This window comes from Prunus persica, chromosome G4 (genome assembly GCF_000346465.2).
Source record: "Prunus persica cultivar Lovell chromosome G4, Prunus_persica_NCBIv2, whole genome shotgun sequence".
NCBI classification, from domain to species: Eukaryota; Viridiplantae; Streptophyta; class Magnoliopsida; order Rosales; family Rosaceae; genus Prunus; species Prunus persica.
The window spans coordinates 13114367-13133542 of record NC_034012.1 but is presented as its reverse complement, the minus strand read 5'-3'; the positions used below and the strand labels follow the sequence as shown (position 1 = coordinate 13133542).

At 37.4% G+C, this 19176-nt stretch overlaps 3 protein-coding genes, 1 non-coding gene and 1 pseudogene across 6 annotated transcripts; 3 read left to right on the top strand and 2 right to left on the bottom strand.

Moving 5' to 3' along the window:
* On the top strand, positions 8599-9845 carry LOC18779734 (fatty acid desaturase 4, chloroplastic). The gene has a single exon (XM_007211602.2). It carries the CDS (start codon positions 8651-8653, stop codon positions 9581-9583), a length of 933 nt encoding a protein of 310 aa, XP_007211664.1. The 5' UTR covers positions 8599-8650; the 3' UTR covers positions 9584-9845.
* Positions 9983-11231, top strand: LOC18778687 (annotated as a pseudogene).
* Positions 10918-13324, bottom strand: LOC18778288 (vacuolar protein sorting-associated protein 22 homolog 1). Its single transcript, XM_007211843.2, has 7 exons — positions 13091-13324; positions 12899-13009; positions 12670-12805; positions 12277-12431; positions 11613-11720; positions 11401-11490; positions 10918-11287 (listed from the first exon to the last, which is right to left on the bottom strand). Exons 1-7 carry the CDS (start codon positions 13139-13141, stop codon positions 11186-11188), a joined length of 753 nt encoding a protein of 250 aa, XP_007211905.1. The 5' UTR covers positions 13142-13324; the 3' UTR covers positions 10918-11185.
* TRNAM-CAU lies at positions 13277-13348 on the top strand. Its single transcript has one exon. It is a non-coding gene; the product is annotated as a tRNA-Met (tRNA).
* Positions 14816-18138, bottom strand: LOC18781411 (F-box protein CPR30). Of its 3 annotated transcripts, XR_002271445.1 has the most exons (3): positions 16697-18138; positions 15407-15582; positions 14816-15264 (listed from the first exon to the last, which is right to left on the bottom strand). XR_002271445.1 is itself a non-coding variant. In XM_020562999.1 (2 exons), exon 1 carries the CDS (start codon positions 17912-17914, stop codon positions 16721-16723), a length of 1194 nt encoding a protein of 397 aa, XP_020418588.1. In that variant the 5' UTR covers positions 17915-18138; the 3' UTR covers positions 14816-15264; positions 16697-16720. The 3 variants fall into 3 exon arrangements, 2 of the variants coding, with proteins under 2 accessions (XP_020418588.1, XP_020418589.1); XM_020562999.1 differs by lacking the exon at positions 15407-15582; XM_020563000.1 differs by lacking the exon at positions 15407-15582 and having other exon boundaries at positions 16707-18138.

Genomic DNA, 19176 nt, shown 5'->3' with positions numbered 1-19176 from the left:
TAAAAACAGATTTGAGCAATTTAACATAGTAAAGAAGTTTGTATATAGATGCATATTCATTAATGTGTTGAAAATTTTGGTTTTGGCGACTTTTATTCTTTTGCTCCTATATATTTTATCTCAAGCTTATTTTGTGCTTTGTTACTTCTCCTTTTTTTGGGTCGAATATTATAATGAGGTAATATCTATATCTTATTAGTTGGGGGTTTAGGAATGTGAAATACATCTTTTTCCGACAATAAAATAAAAAACTAAAATTTATTTTGTGTTTGAAAGAACATACGTTTTCTTTTTGAAGAAAAAAAAAAGCTAAATTTTTATTTTAAAAAAAAAAATTAACGTTTAGTTTTCGAAGAAAACCTTAAATACTTTCTGAGAAAACTCTAAGAAAAAAAGTCTTAGTCGCCGTCCTCTTTTAGGGTTGGCGGCCTCCTTCCCTATTTTCTCCCCTCTCCTTTCATCCCTTCTTTTCTCCTTCTCTCCCTTTTACCTCAAAATTATTTGTTTATTTTGTGATGTGGAAGCAGTCACCTTCAAAGGCGGATCCATATTACTTGGAAAAGAAAAGAAAAAAAGGGTACATCTACGTTAGGGCTGGAGCCCTATTTTTGAGAGTATGCTTAATTTGTAAGCCAAATCTAGATATAAAATTCAAATTTTAGCCCAAAGTTTCTAGAGTCATCAACAGACCAAACTCCAGACAGCTTCTTTGGGTCAACTTCCTTTCACATGAAGTCATGATAGCTTTTTCTCTTTATCTCTCTCCCTTTTCTCTTTCATTTTTCTTATTTTCTCTCTCTTTCTTCTTTAATTTCTTGGTCCGTTTTCTTCTTTCCTTTCTCTTTTCTTTTTCTTTCTTTTCTCTCTTTTCTTGTTCTTCTTCTTTCTCTTTCTTTTCATTTGTCTTCTTTATTTGTTTCTCTTTTATTTTATTGAGTCTCTATTTGGCTCTTCTTCCTTCTTCTTTTTTCATGCATTTCTCTGTCTACACATTGATGGTGGTTTTATGTTGTGAAGATGTTGAATAGATGGTTTGACCAGCTCGACCAAATCATCATTATAATAGATGTCCAAAAAAAAAAATTGCCCAGCTCTATAAAAAAAAAATTCCTCGGTCTACTATTGGTCACCGTAAAGCAATGTCATTGTCATGATATATTCATTGTATTTTGACCACGTACATAAGGAGTTGGCTCCCTTCAACATAGTTTGGAGCTCTAAAGAAGGGAAGATGTCTGGTTGCGTTGAGTTCGGGTTTAGCCATTGTGGGACTATAGATTTAGCCGGTATGGCACTATAATTTTCTTTGAGTTGCCGGGAAGATGTGGAGTGGTAGTCATGTTTCTTAGTTTTGTTTTAGACTAATACTTTTCATAAACCCTTTAGGATTTTGTTTTGACTTGTTTTCTATTCAGGATTTTTATTTCTTTTTAGCTTTTGGCTTTTGATACGGATTTGTCGTTTCTGTCGTTACGCGGCGAATTTGTATTATAGGTCTGAGTACATGTACTTCTGGTTTCTGGTTCGGGAATTTAGTCATTGTTTGGGTTGTGTGTGATTCTCTTCATATTAATTCAACATGTTGTTATGTTTGGTCACTAAAGAAGATTTACCCATATTTGACACATAATTTCTTTATACTTTTGTATGTTCATCAATAATATAAAATCACTTTAAAATAATAATAATAATAACTAACGTTTTCTTTACATAATACAAACTAGCGTTTTCTTTATTAAAAAATAATTCATGTTTTTTATTTAATTTTTTTTTTAACAAGGTGTAAGAAAATTGCAAATAAAAAAAAGGATAAATTGAAGGAAATATGAAAGTAATACATTTAATAAGGGTAAATTGGAAGAAGAAAAAAAGAGTTAGCTAGTCTTATGCATATATGACATTATTTGAAGTTTAGGAAAGTGACACATGTCATTAGAGAAAGGAAAAAGGGGCAAAAGAGAAGGTTGCTAGCATTCCCTTTTACTAATTGCATACGGCCTATATATATAGGATATATACATACAGTTATTCTCTCATCCAGATGTCTGCACATGCCATTGCAAACAAGGAGGAAAACAGGGAGGAATTGTAGAAAATACATAGTGTTCACAAGGTAATAACGTACAGATGTCCGCATAAGAGAATATATATATCTCAATAGTGAGGAAAGTAGCCATTACCAAAAGAAAATTGCAGAAGTTTATTTTTGGTTTTTGTAGTCAATTTTATCACTTTGATCCCCGTAGTTTCAATTTTGACAATTTTATTCTTGTAGTTTCAGTTTGAAGAATTCAATGACATATTTCAATTTCTACCAAATCCTTTCAATTTCAAATTTTGATCAAGTGCCCTTCACGTGGAGAGGTACTTCCGTTCACTCAAGCCATTTTGGACGCCTAGCCATAATTTTGCATCGTTTTTGGTTTTAAAAAAACATTCGATGATGCCACAACCTGATCACCTCCATCTCCACCCGCTACTCAAGCCCAACCCCACCCTCTCCCTCTTTCCCGAATGAACTTACAAAACAATGAACTTGGGTTATGGGTGAGAAATTTTTTTTGTATTTACTAATATGAGTTTTTTAAATTTCTAAAAAAATTGAGTTTTGTTTTAAGGAGCAAAGACTTATTAAGTAACCCAAAGTTTGGGTTATTGAAGCCTTCAAGCATAATTTTGCTCATAAAAGATTGGAAGTTGGAATGGGGTCGAGGTAGGGGTGGGATGGGGTGTGGGTTGCTGACAGGACCCGATCCAAATTCCGCTTTGGAATCCGAACCAGAACCTGTGCGTGTCCGACACTTGGCGAATGTCAGGCACAAATGACCTATTTGCCCTTCTATACAAAACACGATAAAATAATAAGGTTAACGTCTACCGAAAAACCGGCAGAGTTTCCCTTGTAACTGGTTCAATACCAAAATATTTTCACCTGCCAAAACAACTACTAAATGTACAAAAGAGTGAATCTGTTTACAAAATAAAATCCTACATCAGAAGAAAGGCGCGGAAGATGGGAAGTGGCCCGGTGGTGAATTCCTGTGCACGTCTACTGCCTGGGAGCGCAAAACAATAATAAGGGTGAGTGGACCCACAAACAAAGTTTAGAAAATAACATATGAACATACTAACCCCACTGTGAAAACAGTTATACAAACTAACTTCTTTTCTATATTTCTGAAATCAATGCATGTATACAACTATACATTTGAAAACAGTTGAAAACTATCACCTAGGTGTACCCTTATTTCCGTCACATCCTTATATCCGTCAATTCTTTGCATCACCATGGGTGACACACACTCGCAGGTCTTAGTGACACGAAGTCAGTCCAAGCCGCAACTCGTAGGATTCAAGAGACAGTAGTCCACCTTTATCCGCATTACTCGCTCCACACGAGTTCGAGTACCAAGGAACTCGTGGGGCAACTGTCAAGCATGCTGACTAAACCGAAGGCAACAAATATAATCCGAAGGCAACATTTAATAACTGGGTACAAGGTGATTGAAGAAAATATAAAGTTTCTGAAGCAAAACTGTTGAATAATTAACTTTATGTAACCTTTTAAATTCTACTGCCATTTATCTGATAATTAACGAGAATATTTATTCCTATAAGCTTTAAAGGAAATTTCACTCGACAGCATGCAACATAAAATATTTTACAGAATAAAACAGCTGATAACTGAAACTGAACTGCTTAAATTCATTTATTAAAACAAAGAGTCCACTCACTGATAGTCCGAGCTCGCTAGACCTCTTGAAGATCCCTCCTGCGGGTCAACTGGTGCCCGGGTGCCTGATTCAATGATCATAATCTTCTATTAATACAATATAGTATTAAATTAAAAACCCTACCTCCGGCTCCTAAAAGTACGTGCAGCAATTTAAAGTGATTCATATGCCCATAAAAGCTTTCCTTCCACGTGGGGTAGTGTAGCGGTATCTTGTGACTCAAATAGCGCTAAGGTCCAAAAAGTCAATCCGGAACCCCACGGGTCCATGACCTCACAATATGATCCGGATGCCGCTAAAAGGTCCAATATATTTAGGACACATGTCCCGAGGGTATTGGTGTCGATCGGACGGTCGGAGTAATCACAATCCTGTAATCGCATAATTTCTAAACCCTCGCCCTAGGGTTCGCGTTTTCGGAGTATCCGGGACTCCGATTCACAATCCGTCGAATCCTACACGTTTCTAAAATTATCTCGAATAACATATCTAAAATTGATGACGATCCAACGGCTCAACAGTATTGAACCCGATAATAGCACAATATGAAAAAGCCGTTCGAGGCTCAAACGGTATCCAAATTGAGATCCGCGAATTCCTACGCACTCGTGACGACCTAAGGATCACATCAGAACACAGTGTTACTGCACCACATCCTCCCACGCGCCGCCGCACGCGCCGGCAGCGATGGGTGTCCAAAGCAATAACGCATCGCCGGAAAATCTCAAAACCAAGGCTCCAAACTCCTATCCTAGGTATAACACCATATTTGGAACCACTTTTGTTCTTGGACCTACCCCAAAAACTGACCGGAAGTGGCCGAACACGGAGGCCGAAAACCGGCCGGAACTTCAAGTTCAAAAATCCAATAGCTACACTGAGAACTGATTAATTCCTACCTAATAGGCAGCTAGAACAGCTCGAGAGGTTCAAAATCCATACTTGGCTCGACTGAAACGGTGGTCGGAGGAGGGAGATTGGCGGCTGTGAAGATCGGGCGACGTCGGCCGCTTCTTCTCCAAATTCCGACGAAACCGCGGCAGCTGGAGGCGGGAGCTGGCTGGGGTTGGAAGAGGACGTCGTCCCGGTCAGTTTGGTACTGATCCCGTCCACAGGCGTGGCCGGTGGCTAGAGTTGCGAAAGAGAGAAGGAGGACGGCGCGGGAGAGGGTCGCGGGAGGGAGAGAGAGAAGGAGAGAGAGAGAGAGAGAGAAAGAGAGAGAAACTTAGGTTTTTTTTATAAAATCTGATTTTTCAAATTACCATTTTGCCCCTCGTGATATTTTACTCGTATTTTCTTCGTTAAAGCTCCGATTCGAGCTCACTTCGTGTCTACGAACTCATTTCGTCGTGCTCTACGCAACGGTGTATGTGGAATTGTCAAATTCCTTTTCGGTCAAAAAGTCAACTTTGAGTTCATAATTTCGTCAAAGGGCAAAATTGTCTTTCCGCATAATAAATTACTAATTAAATATGAATTTTAGGTTTGGGTCATTACGGTTGCTGCTGGGGGAGACGGAATAGGAAGGGAGGGGAACGAAGGAGAAGGGGAGGGATGGCTATAGGTTTTATTTATTTATTTATTTTATATTTATAAATTTAAAATTTGATGTTTTAATTTTAATTTTTTAAATGAATTTTTTGTTTTAAATTATTATCTTTTATTTAAAGACATGTGGCTATATATTATTGAATGTGTGGGCTCCACATATATGTCATATCAACAACTTAACATAAAATTTGACAGAACCTAACAGCAAGAACCAAACTTAACATAAAGGACCAATAATGTCACCAAAAACATAATGGACCAAAGCTAATAATTTCTCAAACCTCAAGGATCATTTCTGATAAAAAAACTCAACATTAAAATATTGCAATAAAATAAAATTTTGAAACTTCTGGTTCCAATGAAAAATGAATCAAAGAGCGTAAGGTCTTTATTTTACTTTTAAGAATTGGAAAACTTCAAGTCCACAAATATGGATATTATAAGGATTGAAATCTAAGGATCTTCTGGCCCTTACATGATTGAATAAGAACTGAGGAACTTCTAGTCTTCCATTAGTTGTATAAGAATAGAGATTCTTGAGTCTCTCACTTTGCTCCTTAATGAAAATATTGGATTTCTGACAAATAATAAAATACAGTTGAAATCTTGTAAGGAGATAGACAAGATAGATATCTATAATAAAAATGCAAATTTGTCAAAACTCATGCACTACATATGAAAATGAGAAATATAATAAAACAATTCTTATATGTTTGGAATATTGTCATTCAACTTCTTTTTGTTGATGCACTTCTTTCCATTTGATAAGCCTATGTAACAAGAGCTTTCATACTTGAGATGAAACTGTGCTATCTCAATTGGTTAAGAGACTCGTAACGATAACGTGTTATATAACGAAGGGAATTTGTAAAGAGAAATAAGGAGTAGAGGAAGACAATAGAAATTAGTCACTAAACTTCTACCATTCATCCTTGATAAGCACCTATTTATAGGCTTACAACTATAGGTATTTAACCCACAAATTATAACTACTAATCACAATAATAAGAGTATAAATTACGAACATGAAAAAGTGGAGATAATAGGTGTTATGGTGGTCATCCACATTCACATATATTTATAACAATAAGAAGCCCTTAGCTTTTAATATGGAAATTCCTATCTTAATATTTGCATTATGTATAATTATAACATGCTAGAAATATATTAATGCATATTTTGGCCAATCTCTAGAAAGGGTCATGTTTTCTATATAGATATGTATATAAGAAATTAAGTATAAAGTTGACTTCATCTCTTTATTTTACAAGCAAGAACGGTAATTTCTTTAAACTTTGTGTGTAATTCATGGGGTAATGCGTTCCTTTCGACCTTTAAAAAAGGTATTTAGCTTTGTAGATAGTTGGATGAGTAATAATTAAAATGATTATAAGTAAATTTAGGTTTTACCCATAAAAAAACTTTCACTTTTGGAAAAAGCCAAAGCTTTTTAAAAAAAGACAGAAAAACCTCTCAACTTTCAAACCAAAGACATGCAAATGTAAAGGATTCTTTAGGAAATCAAAAAATAAATAAGGGCAATTTTGTCCATTTTGGCTTCTTTTAAAAAATTTCTCTCTCCTTTGGGCTTTTCCAAAGTCTCCCATGATTATATATATCTTCTAATATATGGACAAGTCATAAAGCCCAAGAACCAAATGTCCCAACATAATGAAAAACAATTTATTGCCTTCCATATTTTCGGTGCCACTTAAATGCTAAAATGTGACCTTTGGAATGGGTTGCAACACAATTACACTTCACAATCACTACACAATATATTTTTATCCATATATATATAAAGTGGAATTCTCAAAAACCCAAAAAATACTTATTGTCAGGAAAATATTTCGTATGCGCTTAGACTTATAAAACATGATAAATCAAATAATTTTTCATTTTTGACACCAAAAAAAAAAAAAACAATTCTCCATTCCCAAATTCTTTTTATCAAAAATCAAATGCACCATAAAGATAAAAATTAATACTAAGCTTTATCTTCAGGGGCTTATAACTTGAATGATTAAAAGTATTTATCCTTGCATCCAAGGTCCTATGTTCAATTCTCTCCTTTCTCGATATCTTTTATTTATACCTGAGTATGCTATTCTATTGTCCATGCTTAGGGCATCTCCAATAACAGTTTCCTAGATTTCAAGGAAAAAATTTAGATGTCCCTCTTGAACTATTTCTTGTGTTTCATATTAATTTTAATTTGGCTTTGAGCCTTTTAAACTTTCAAAATGTTCTAATGTTACCTTACAATAATGTGACAAAATTGACCAATTTCATTAAAGCGTACAATACAATAATTAAGTTAGCTAAATTGAAAATATAAAGATGAAATTAGTAGATAAACTATTTTGGTAATTCATCCTTCCTAATTTAGCATCTTAACGCAATTGATCGCTTTCACGTCGTATATTTTAGAAAGTGAAGCTTAGGAAACTTCAACCACAACTACCACCAGCAAGTTGTGCACAGTATTGACAAGGATCTCATTTGAATATTATTCCGTATATGCTTAAGGACTTGAATATTCCTCAACTTCCAATTATTTTATCATCGAGTTCAGTCCTATAATTTACAAAAGAAAAATTCAAAGAAAGAAATTTGATTATTCCAAAAAAAAAAAGAAAAAAAAAGAAAAGAACAAAGAAGAAAGGAGAAAGCACTTCAACCACTCTCTCAAATCCAACTTATACACCAGTGCCACCACACAATAAATTAAAGACCGTCTTTATTGTTTGCACTCATCTTTTCGATCAAATCACATCCACGGCTCAAATGATTCCACGTATGTAATATGTCCTACATGTTAGGGCAATTTGACTACTCAAGTGAGAATCGGTTGTGAGCTCAAGTTGTGAGAGGGATAGGGAAAAGGGCAGGATTAGGGTAAGTATCAAATTGATCTCCATCTTAGTGTTTGAAAAAGAAAATTCAACTCTTTTGTGTTGTTGAATTAAGAGACTCAGCAACCTGCTTATTTCACTTAAAATTTTAAATTCTAAATAAGAGATTTATTAATTCAAAATAATAATAATTTAATAACATAACATATCAACGTCAAAAACTCATTAATCATATTCGAGCTCTTTATATGAGAGGGGGTGACCTTTTAAAGTCCAAACCAAACCAAAAGAACATCATACGTGACGAAGTCACAATAAGTCATTTGAGGATTTCAGAAACCCCACGCATCCCTTATGCCTACCACATCATTTCCTCTCTCTCTCTCTCTCTCTCATCAGCTTCTCACCACAAAACCACCTCCACAGCTCCAAATTCCACTCTCTCTCTCTCTCTATATATATATTGCCTCCAGTTAGCCTCTTACATTGGTTTCTCTTTAGCACCCTCCAATGTCTATCCTAACTCAAGCCAAGCTCCACCCAAGTCTCCAACACCAACTCCACACAAGCCACTCTCCAATCCTCCGCACAGCTGTGCATTGTTCTGCCGCCACCACCACCAAGCCCAACCCTAACCCCAACCCCAAAAAGCTAGTCCTCGAACCACCGATACGGAGGCTCGAGCCCCCACCGCCCCTCCTCCCGAACCCCACCCGCCCCCAGCTCAACGACCCAAGTTTGCTCTCAACATGGTCTCACCGTGCATGGGTGGCAAGTGGGTGCACAACAGTTCTAGTTTCCTTAGCCAAGTCCATAACTTGTGCAGCCAATTCACACATGTGGGCTGAGCCCATTTTAGCTGGCTTGGTTGGATATGTGCTGGCTGATCTTGGCTCCGGAGTCTACCATTGGGGCATAGACAATTACGGTGGAGCCTCAACTCCAATTTTTGGTGCCCAAATTGAGGCATTTCAAGGGCACCACAAGTGGCCTTGGACAATCACCAGGCGAGAATTTGCCAACAATCTGCACGCCCTTGCTCGTGTTGTGACTTTCATAGTGCTCCCCATAGACCTCGTTTGTGATGATCCAATTGTTAATGGGTTTGTTGCAGTGTGCTCAGGCTCCATTATGTTTAGCCAACAGTTTCATGCTTGGGCGCATGGCACAAAGAGCAGGCTCCCTCCATTGGTGGTGGCATTGCAGGATTTCGGCGTCTTGGTGTCCCGGTCGCAGCATTCAGCGCATCACCGGGAGCCTTACAACAACAATTACTGCATTGTGAGTGGAGTTTGGAATGAGTTCTTGGATAAGCACAAGGTTTTTGAGGCATTGGAGATGATTTTGTTTTTTAAGCAAGGGGTGAGGCCTAGGTCTTGGAGTGAGCCTAGCTCTGAATGGACTGAAGAGACTGAGACCACTTCTCAACTTACAGCCCAATGAACATTCTTTTTTTACTTTTGGAGCTTTCGATTACCATTTTTTTTTGACTTCCTAGATTTATTTACTCTTTGCATAATGTATATTGTAAGATTTATTTCAAGAGATTAGGTGATATCAGTCTATGTATATGATCATCACCAGCTCTTGAATCAGGTGCTTGAACTTAATATTTCTTTCAAACTACGTAGTTCAATATCATGTACTTAAAACAGAGACAACTTTTGTGTTCCATTTGGTTGCAGATTATCATGTTCTTCTCATATGTTCTTTCGTCAATATAATCATTGCAATCACTCTTCCAGACCGTAATAATTTAGTTTCGATAGATGTTTTGAACTTTTGTAAATTGAGTTAATTAAATCGAATTGGACTGGACACTTTGTTAGCTTGACGAGGGACATGGGTAAAACGACCTCTAGTGACCTGAGACAACAAACTCTTTTGAGGATCTCTATCTCAACTGAAACCAAGTTCCGCCAAAATCCCCAGCACCAGACTCCCACCCTCAGCACAAGTATGATTGGCTCTTTCACAACCAATATCAAGCCCAACGCCGGCGACCTAGTAATCTGAGGCGCTATCCGTACCCAGCTCAATGACCCAAGTTTGCTATCAACATGGTCTCATCGTGCGTGGGTTGCATGTGGCTGCACCATGGTGCTAGTTTCTCTAGCCAAATCCATAATTGGTGTAGCCAATTCACACATATGGCTCGAACCCATTTTAGCAGGCTTGGTGGGCTATGTGTTGGCTGACCTTGGCTCCGGAATTTACCGCTGGGGTATTGACAATTACGGTAGCGCATTAACCCCAATTGTTGGCTCCCAAATTGAGGCATTTCAAGGTCACCACAAGTGGCCATGGACAATAACCAGGCGTCAATTTGCTAACAATTTACCTGTTGTGGCTCGTGTTGTGACTTTCATGGTGCTTCCTATAGACGTCGTTTGTGATGATCCAATTGTTCATGGGTTAGTTGCAGTGTGCTCAGGTTCCATTATGTTTTGCCAACAATTTCATGCTTGGGCTCACAGCACGAAGAGCCAGTTGCCGCCGGTAGTCGTGGCACTGCAAGACTTGGGAATCTTGGTATCGCGGAATCAGCATGCGGCGCACCACCCGAAGCCTTACAACAACAATCACTGCATTGTGAGTGGAGTCTGGAATGGGTTTCTGGACAAGCATAATGTTTTTGAGGCATTGGAGATGTTATTTTTGAAGCAAGGGGTGCGCCCCAAGTCTTGGAGCGAGCCTACCTCTGAATGGACAGAAGAAACTGAGAGTTCTTGAAAGAGATGAGATGATGTCTATATATATATGATCATAGATGCCAATAAAACAAAAAAGTTGTGTTCAGCTTCATTGCAGAGCATCATGTTTTCCTCCAATATACTTCATCAATAAAACTATTTGTTTCACAGAGAGAAGTAACATGAGTTATTCCCTGCAAATGACTCCTTTATAAGATGAAAAACATTGTCCATCAGCAGTCTGTTTGACCAACTAGTATTACAAAAGGAAATCACAGATAAATCAGCCATCATTCAGTATGCACACAGAACCCTTTTTGAACTCCATTAATATTGAGAAGCCTCATGTTTGTTAGGTGTCAGCTCCTCCTGGAGTCGAGATGGAAGATACACAAGGGAACCAATATCGGCGAATACCATCTTTGTGGCCATCATCAATCATTGCAAGACCCTCCTGAGAAAAGCAAGGGTTTATTGAGCCCCAGCAATCCTAGCATGTATACTTCATAGACTGAAGGGAAAGAGAGGATACTAGTATGAGTAGTTTAGTAAATGTCGTCAACTTACATCTAGTAAAGTGTCGAAGGCATCAATTGCACGACCAGTGGTCCAAGATAGCCGTCTCTCTACCTCAATAACAGTCACAAATCCTTGAGCCTAAGAGAAGAGAACCGGAACATAAGTTTAAGTAACCCATCTAGATCGTAAACATCAAATAAGTTTGCTCAAATTTATACTCCTTCCAAAGTTAGCAGGAAGATAAAACAAAAATTTGCAACCTGGGCTAGCTCTAAAATTTCATTATGGTCTTTGTTCAACTCAGTTGGAACAGAACGAACAAGCTTTCGCTTTCCAACAGAAATCACCTCAAAACCATTGCCCAATACCTGGAATCAAGAAACAGTTGTTAGTATAATACATCACTTAGTCAACAATCATAATAATGTGGTACTAACTGCTGCAGAGATATAATATGAACTGCTTAAGACAAAGTTTATGAAATGCTTAAGAGTACATAAAGCCGTAATAAATCATAAAATATAGGGTGTCAATAACATGAGATCAAAAGGGACTACTACTACAACTACTCATATACAATGATAACAAAACTTAATCAGCCTTCCAGCAATCACCAGGCTAAAGGCCTAAAAGCACTAGCCATAGTGTTCTGTCCCGTAGCAAAAATGTGGCATGGATTCAAGCCCCTTAGGCCTAGTAACCCGACATTCAGGAGGTGAACCTCTTCTAGTAAGACCAAAGGAGCACAAGATTTATTTTTATTCTTTGGGGGCTTGGGGGCTTGGGGGCTTGGGGGCTTTGGGGGCTTTGGGGCTTGGGAGCAATCCCTTGTCTAAGGCCTTCCTAATTGAAGTACCTTATACTCACATCAATTTCTGACTGACACTTGTACAAGTAATGGATGGACAGGCTAACCATATTTACCTTCAGTTTACTTATAGCACGCAGGCAATCATCCTCAGACACAGCTTCACGGTCACTCCTTCGCCTCTGACGAAGCAGATTGCAGAGTTCTTGCAGGTTGATCAAACCTCCATTGTGGGGTCTTGTTGCCAAGCAAATGTCAACAATTTGCACCCCTGTCTAACCAATGAGCTCCATTTTAGAATATATATACACACACTCCCATATAAAATGCAGGGACTTTGCCTGCAACAATATATATAAATAAAGCCAGATATCCTACAAAATATTGGGCACTGAATTTGCAACTTAACAGAGGCCTGGAACATATATATATATAAACAATCTTAGCAACAACAATAATAACCGCCAATTTTTGCAGATATGCAAAGAGATGAAGAAGAAATTACCAACCAAGTTCATAATAGAAGTCACCAATCCCCAAGAGCTCTGCCCAGAAACCCTTGTTGGAGGCCAAGGGATCTACTCCAACCTTAGTGCACATGTTATGAAATTGTGATCTGAAAGCAGGGTTCTTGCGAATATCATTCTGTACAATACACATCCACAGTCAACATAAATTGATACCAATAAAAAATTCACATAATTTGCTATTTGAAAATGATTGAAGACAAAATGGGACCTTGTGTTTTCGAGCGAAATCTTCCAACTGGGTTCGAAAAGTGGTAAGCTGTTCCTTCATGAGATCGGTTCTGATCTTGGCGACATTCTCGCCTAACAACCGATATTGGTCCTGCAAAACCAGCATGGCTTGGTTAATTGAATACCAATAATTAGGGGCAGCAATCAATGAAGGAGAAGAATCATCACAAACCCTAGCAGCAGCGGCTGTCTGCAAGCCGCCAATTCCAGGTCGCCTCCTCATTCTTGTTCTTCTTCTGCGACCCACTTCAATGGACTTCAATGGAGTTGAGGAAAGGGGAAGTACGGAAAGGCAACTAATAAGTTTTCCAAACTTCAGTCGCGTTTAAATTGATTTACAGACGGATGATTCTCAACAATCAGAGTGGCGCAGCGGAAGCGTGGTGGGCCCATAACCCACAGGTCCCAGGATCGAAACCTGGCTCTGATAGCTGTAGAGTAGCTTCTCCCACTCAATAGTTTTTTATTGTCTTAATAAATATATTGTTTTTTTAAAATAATGAGAGAGATGAGATTTAAATTTGGAACTTTTTCTGGTATTGAAAAGAGAGTACCACTAAACAAATACCTAATTGGTATGTACATTGTAGTTAATAACGTAAATATGAATAATATAAGTTTGTTTTTTTCAATGAGAAATGTCATAAAAACGACATTTTGGAGGAATTCTTCACTAATTGGTATGTACATTGTAGTTATAGCTCCTTGATTGTAAGGACAATGCTCACAAAGGTCTTCACTTGCTAAAGTGATACATGTTTAACAAAGTGCGTTTGGGATTGTAACCCAACATTGCACTAATCCATATACAATATTTCACGTAATTCGCTTAGATTTTCCGATACCCAAATTTTTACTTATTAAGAGTATCATCAATCGATTCAAGTTATTCTCGTAAAACCCTACAGCTTCAAAATTTTTGCTCACTAAAACAACTATGCATCACGAAAGCACTTCCAAATACCACATGAAAAAAAAAGAAAAAAAAAGAGAAGAGAAATATAGAAGACTTAGAAGAATTAACAATATTGAATGAGACATGTTCAATAAAATTGAATTTAGATTCAATATATCTTAAAACAATTGGGCGAACAATATTGAATGAAACATGTTCAATAAAATATACACATATATTTTCTAATAAATTTTTTTAAATATGGACAAGCCATAAAGGCCTTAATTAGGTGCCTATTAAAACTTAGACCATACGAAAAGAAAGTAATACTTCTAGCTATTCTAAAGAAAAATATCCGTCTGAGTAATTTTCTATTCAATTTTTTGCTCAACTTGGCTTTCGTTTTTCTTATGCTGTCTTTTCTGGTGAGTTTGGGTTTATCCCTATTGTTTTTTTGGTAAACAAAAGTTTAAAGGGAGAGTGGCTACTCTTATCACTAGCGCTAGGGTAGACCACAATCTCGAACCGAAAGGACTTACGCGTAGCACCCAACTGCTAGCTGCCAACGGCTACTGGGATAGTATACATATATAATACAATTAGAAGCCCTTGTTTGGGAGAGAAACTCTCATAAAATGGGGATGCCATTTTTTGCTATCCTCGGCCCATAACACAATAACACGTATGATAACTTTTTCACATATTATTATGTTATTGGTCGGATATAACAAAATAGTGTTATTCCCGTTACAAGAAAGTTTTTTTCCTCGTTTAAAACCTCTAAAAAATTCCCATGACATTCGCCAACTGTATTATAATAGTATGCAGCGAGATATAGACTAATGCAAGTTTCGGCCCATTCATCTCACAAAAATAATAAATAAATAAAATTCTTTGACCTCTCCAGAAAATAAAAAACCACGTTAAAATCCTGTACCTTTTTGTATAGCTTATGGGGTAATATCTTGCCGTTCTTTCAGTCTATCTAATGTTCTCAAAATATTAATAAATCGATTCGTTAGATCAAATTTTCAATCTGCATCTGTCGCTTTTGGCTCAACACATTGCATTCTGAAACAGATATATTACTACAACTTGGATGGATCTGAGAGCAACAGACGCCATCGCGGGACAACTTACAAACCAGCACATTTTTGCGAAAAAATCTAATGAAGAAAATAGCAAACAATTCTTTTTACGAATTGAAATGCCACTTTGACGGAGGATTTAACAACTGTGCATAAAAAGTGGTAATTAAGTTCTTGTTACGCCAAGACATACGTTCAATACTCTTCTGCTTTCTGCTGCAAAGAACTGTTTGTTCATTTGACCAGCGGGGGGAAGGTTCTTCCACTAAGGAAATATTCCCCCAGATTGCAGAGCAAGGAGCTTTGCATCTCTTTCAATTGTCGTCGGCCCTCCCCTTCTTTACAACAAATAGTTTCCAGCACCTGAGAATGTAATTTAGAGCAAACATAAAATTCACTGTAAGTTGCAAATAATAATCATGCGATCTAAGCATAACTAATCTAACATATATTTGGAGTAATACAGAGAAAAGTGAAACTATGAAAGTAATTGCTGAAACCCAACCTGTTCTTGGTTCTTATTTCCCACTCCTCAGTAAGAACTATCCTACAAAAGAATCCATAAAGCATCCGTCCCCTTCAGTTGAAAGATCAAATAGCCTCAATTCTAGCCAATCAAGTGATCCTTCTTCTCCTCTCACAGAAAATACCTAAGCAAACTTTTATAAAACCTTATCTACCCTGTTTGGAAACCGGAAAATGAACATTAACAAATAGGCATGCTACTCAACAACACCAACTAAATTAAGGTTAGTACCAGCCGTGCCCCCTCAATCAACCTCTCTTCCGACCTTTTATTACCACAGGATACCGAAAAGAAAAGCCATAAGGATTACCGCCAGAGGGAAGACCAAAATAGCTTAGCGGCTAGACACCTACTTCCCAAATCTCTAGCTAGAGACCCAAGCCCATCCACATCCACATTGACACCCTCTAACCCATTCTTAGACAAGTTAATCCTTAACCCCAACAATAAGCTAAACAATTCAACAATTGATATTGGACAACTGTAAATGGGACTCCTATGGATTTTAGTAGTAGTAGAAGAGGATCCATTTTTTCAGAGCTCATGTGGTGAACTAATAGAGTTACTGCTGCAACAAAGAAAATGGAATACCAACTTAATTTCTCATGTTAATGTGAGTGACAAAAGGGGATTCAAGTGGATCAAATTATAATGATTTTAAGAACATAATAACCAAAACCAAATTACCGTTTGCCCATTAACTAATAAAATCTAACTGATGCAGATGGAAGTACATTGCTTTCCTCCCAGGATTACATTAGAAATGTGAATCATTATTGCTTATGTCTAACTTAAAGAAAAGAATTGTGGACAGATTAACTCTGTGGAACACTTGCACATGGCTTGACATATACAAAGAGACACAATTGCAATGGTAACTCAGAGGAATTTACTAGAAAACAAAATAAAAATTCACGAAAATTCTCAGATAAATTAAAATCCTCAAAGAAGCTAAAACAAAAAGCGAAACCCACTGCACTTCAACTATATCACATTAAAAAAATATTGCTTTTTTTATGCACAGTGACCTATTAAATAGTGGGACAACATTTAAAAGAAAAAGTAAAAGAAATTTCAATTATCGAAACAAGAAAAAATGAATAAATTACTACAACTCCAGTGAAAACAGGGGATTTTATGCAACATCTTGATTCTTAAATTTCAGTGTGTGCATGTTGCAAACAATGATGCATTATCCGTAGTTATTTTCAAATATTTGGAATAAAACACAAATAAGTTAATGCAAGTGTGTTAAGAGTGTAACCAAACCTGTTCTTACTTCTTGCTGGCTCCTCAGTAAGAAATAGCATTGGCTTGGCCAAGTAAGACAAGGCTCTCCACAAAAGAATCCATGAAGTGACACATATATCCATCAATTCCAAAATATTTAAATTCTTCCGTCTTAAGATCCACCTTTAGCAGCCGTCGACCACTTCCACACATTTTGAACACTAGTTCACCGCTCCTTGTAAAACAAAATGGCTCCAACATATGGCGTTGCAGGTGTACGGTAAATAATTTAGTCCACGATTCCACCACACCATGCTCTTTCATCACCCAAATGTCGAATTTAGAACAATTTCCCTGTAGTTCTTCACTCTTTAACAAGGCAAGGGACTCCTCGTACCTTAAAACAAAGCAACGCTCTCTTGTCAAACCTTCAGGCATCATTATCTCTCCAAATAATTCACTGCCCATATGAAACCACAAAATGAATTTGTCCTCCCCTACAGTACGGCGTTGAACCCAGTGAAGAGCACCATTGACAAAAGCATGTTTATCTACAGGCCCAAAATTCCCAGGAACAACATTACGATTATTATAAACTCCAAACATGAAATCTTCTGGAACAACAGCAGCACTAAGACTCTTCCAGGAGCCCCTGAGTAACGACCAAATCTCAACCTCACATGGGGTTTTCCCGTACCTATTACTCGTACTTCTCAAAACTTTATAGTCATTGGTACGCGAATCATACCCAAAAGCATAGCTTGCTCTATGCTTGCCAGTTTTGCTCAGTGAAACACCACGCCTAGGCAAAGTTACAAACTTTCTAACAGAAGGGTTCCAAATGATTGTTTGGGAACCAACATAGGCAAAGTCAACAGCAAGGCATACGAGCCCATTACAAGCTCCTACCACATGGAAGTCCCGAACTACAACTCTTTCACTTGGGGAGAAAATAGCTTCTTTAATGTAAGGGTAAGGATTTACAAGCTTGGAATGCTCACCGGTTTCAGAGTTATCCCAACGCAAGGAGTAAAGCGCACTGTTTTCGTTGCCGGCGAAAGCCCTCAGCAGAAGGAGGCCAACGGCTGCGTCCTGGTTGTTGGAATGGATTGTGCGGCGGAGGTGGCTGTGGATGAAGCTAGGGCTTTGAATCAGAGACCTCCATGGCTTGCACACTAAGGTGCATTTGATCAAACACTTGGTGGGCAACCTCTGGAGGATTTCCTGTATGATATCCTTTGGAAAATAGTCAGACATTACTTCTGAATTTGGTCTAATTTTCAGTGGAAGAGTTAGGGGTTGGGGGTTTTACGAGAGAGAGAGAGAGAGTGGTGCTTTCTGATACGGACAGAATGATTGCTTAACATTCTCTTGAGGTTTTGACCTAATTTTCATTTCAATTTAGGAGATTTCCGAGAAAGTACTGGTTGGTGTTTTTGCTCCCTCTAATTTGTCCAATTTCAACAAAATACCCTATAATTTTAAGACGTTACAAATCATACTCATGTAGCTTGACTTTAGAGCATCTATAAGAAAGTACATCGGCATTTTTATGATCTAGAGTACGCAAATGAGTAGGCAAAATAAACTTACCCTCCCCCAAATGAGGCAATATTGCATACTTCAAAAATAATAGGTATATTAGATCCCCCATTTCTCAATGTACTTTTTCATCTCGTAGTAATTTTTTTCCACCAACTATCCTACTTTTATGAAATAATATAATAAGAATAATGTTACTCTTATCACATTTGTAAATCACATTCTGATATCATATGATGTGGCAGATGAGGTGGACAACCACATTAATTAAAAATGTTAACACTTTTAAAAAAATTGTTAATTAAACTTTCTTTATTAAAATACACTTCATTGATTTAATTGATGTGGCATATGATATGGATATACCACATAATGTAGTATATAAATGTGGAATAAAAATATGGTAAGTGTAGCATTACTCATATAATAATGGTTGGTGCAATTGCATTGCCTAGGCTATTGCAGTGATCAACTTTTTTCATGATGCAAATGGATAAGCAACATATCTAGATTGTTGAAGTACATACTTGCCTACTTTATTTGCATACTCTCTTTAAGATGCTCTTGGATTATATATCCAAAAAGGTATGCTCTCGGCCATTCGAAACGTTGCCTAGCAATTCGTAACTGAGGACAAAAATTCAAATAGTTATTATTCGGGCTTGAAATTAGGGAGGGTTACGTTCCGCTTATGCCTAATCCACCCCTCAAACCAAATTTGAATGTAATTAGTTGGATTTCGATTTGATTAGTTATGATTCAGTTTGGGCCTAAGCCCATTTGATTCTTTTTGTTGGGTCATGAAAGGAGGAATTTTGTTGTTTGTTTTTCTTTTTCTTTATTTTTTCTGAATATAAGCGATAGTCTAAATTATAAGGAGGAGGGAGGTTTCTCACACACACACACACTATACCAAGATTCCATGTGGTTTCAAGCCTGAAACCACTAATCTGCAAGTCAAGACTCTCTTCCACTGA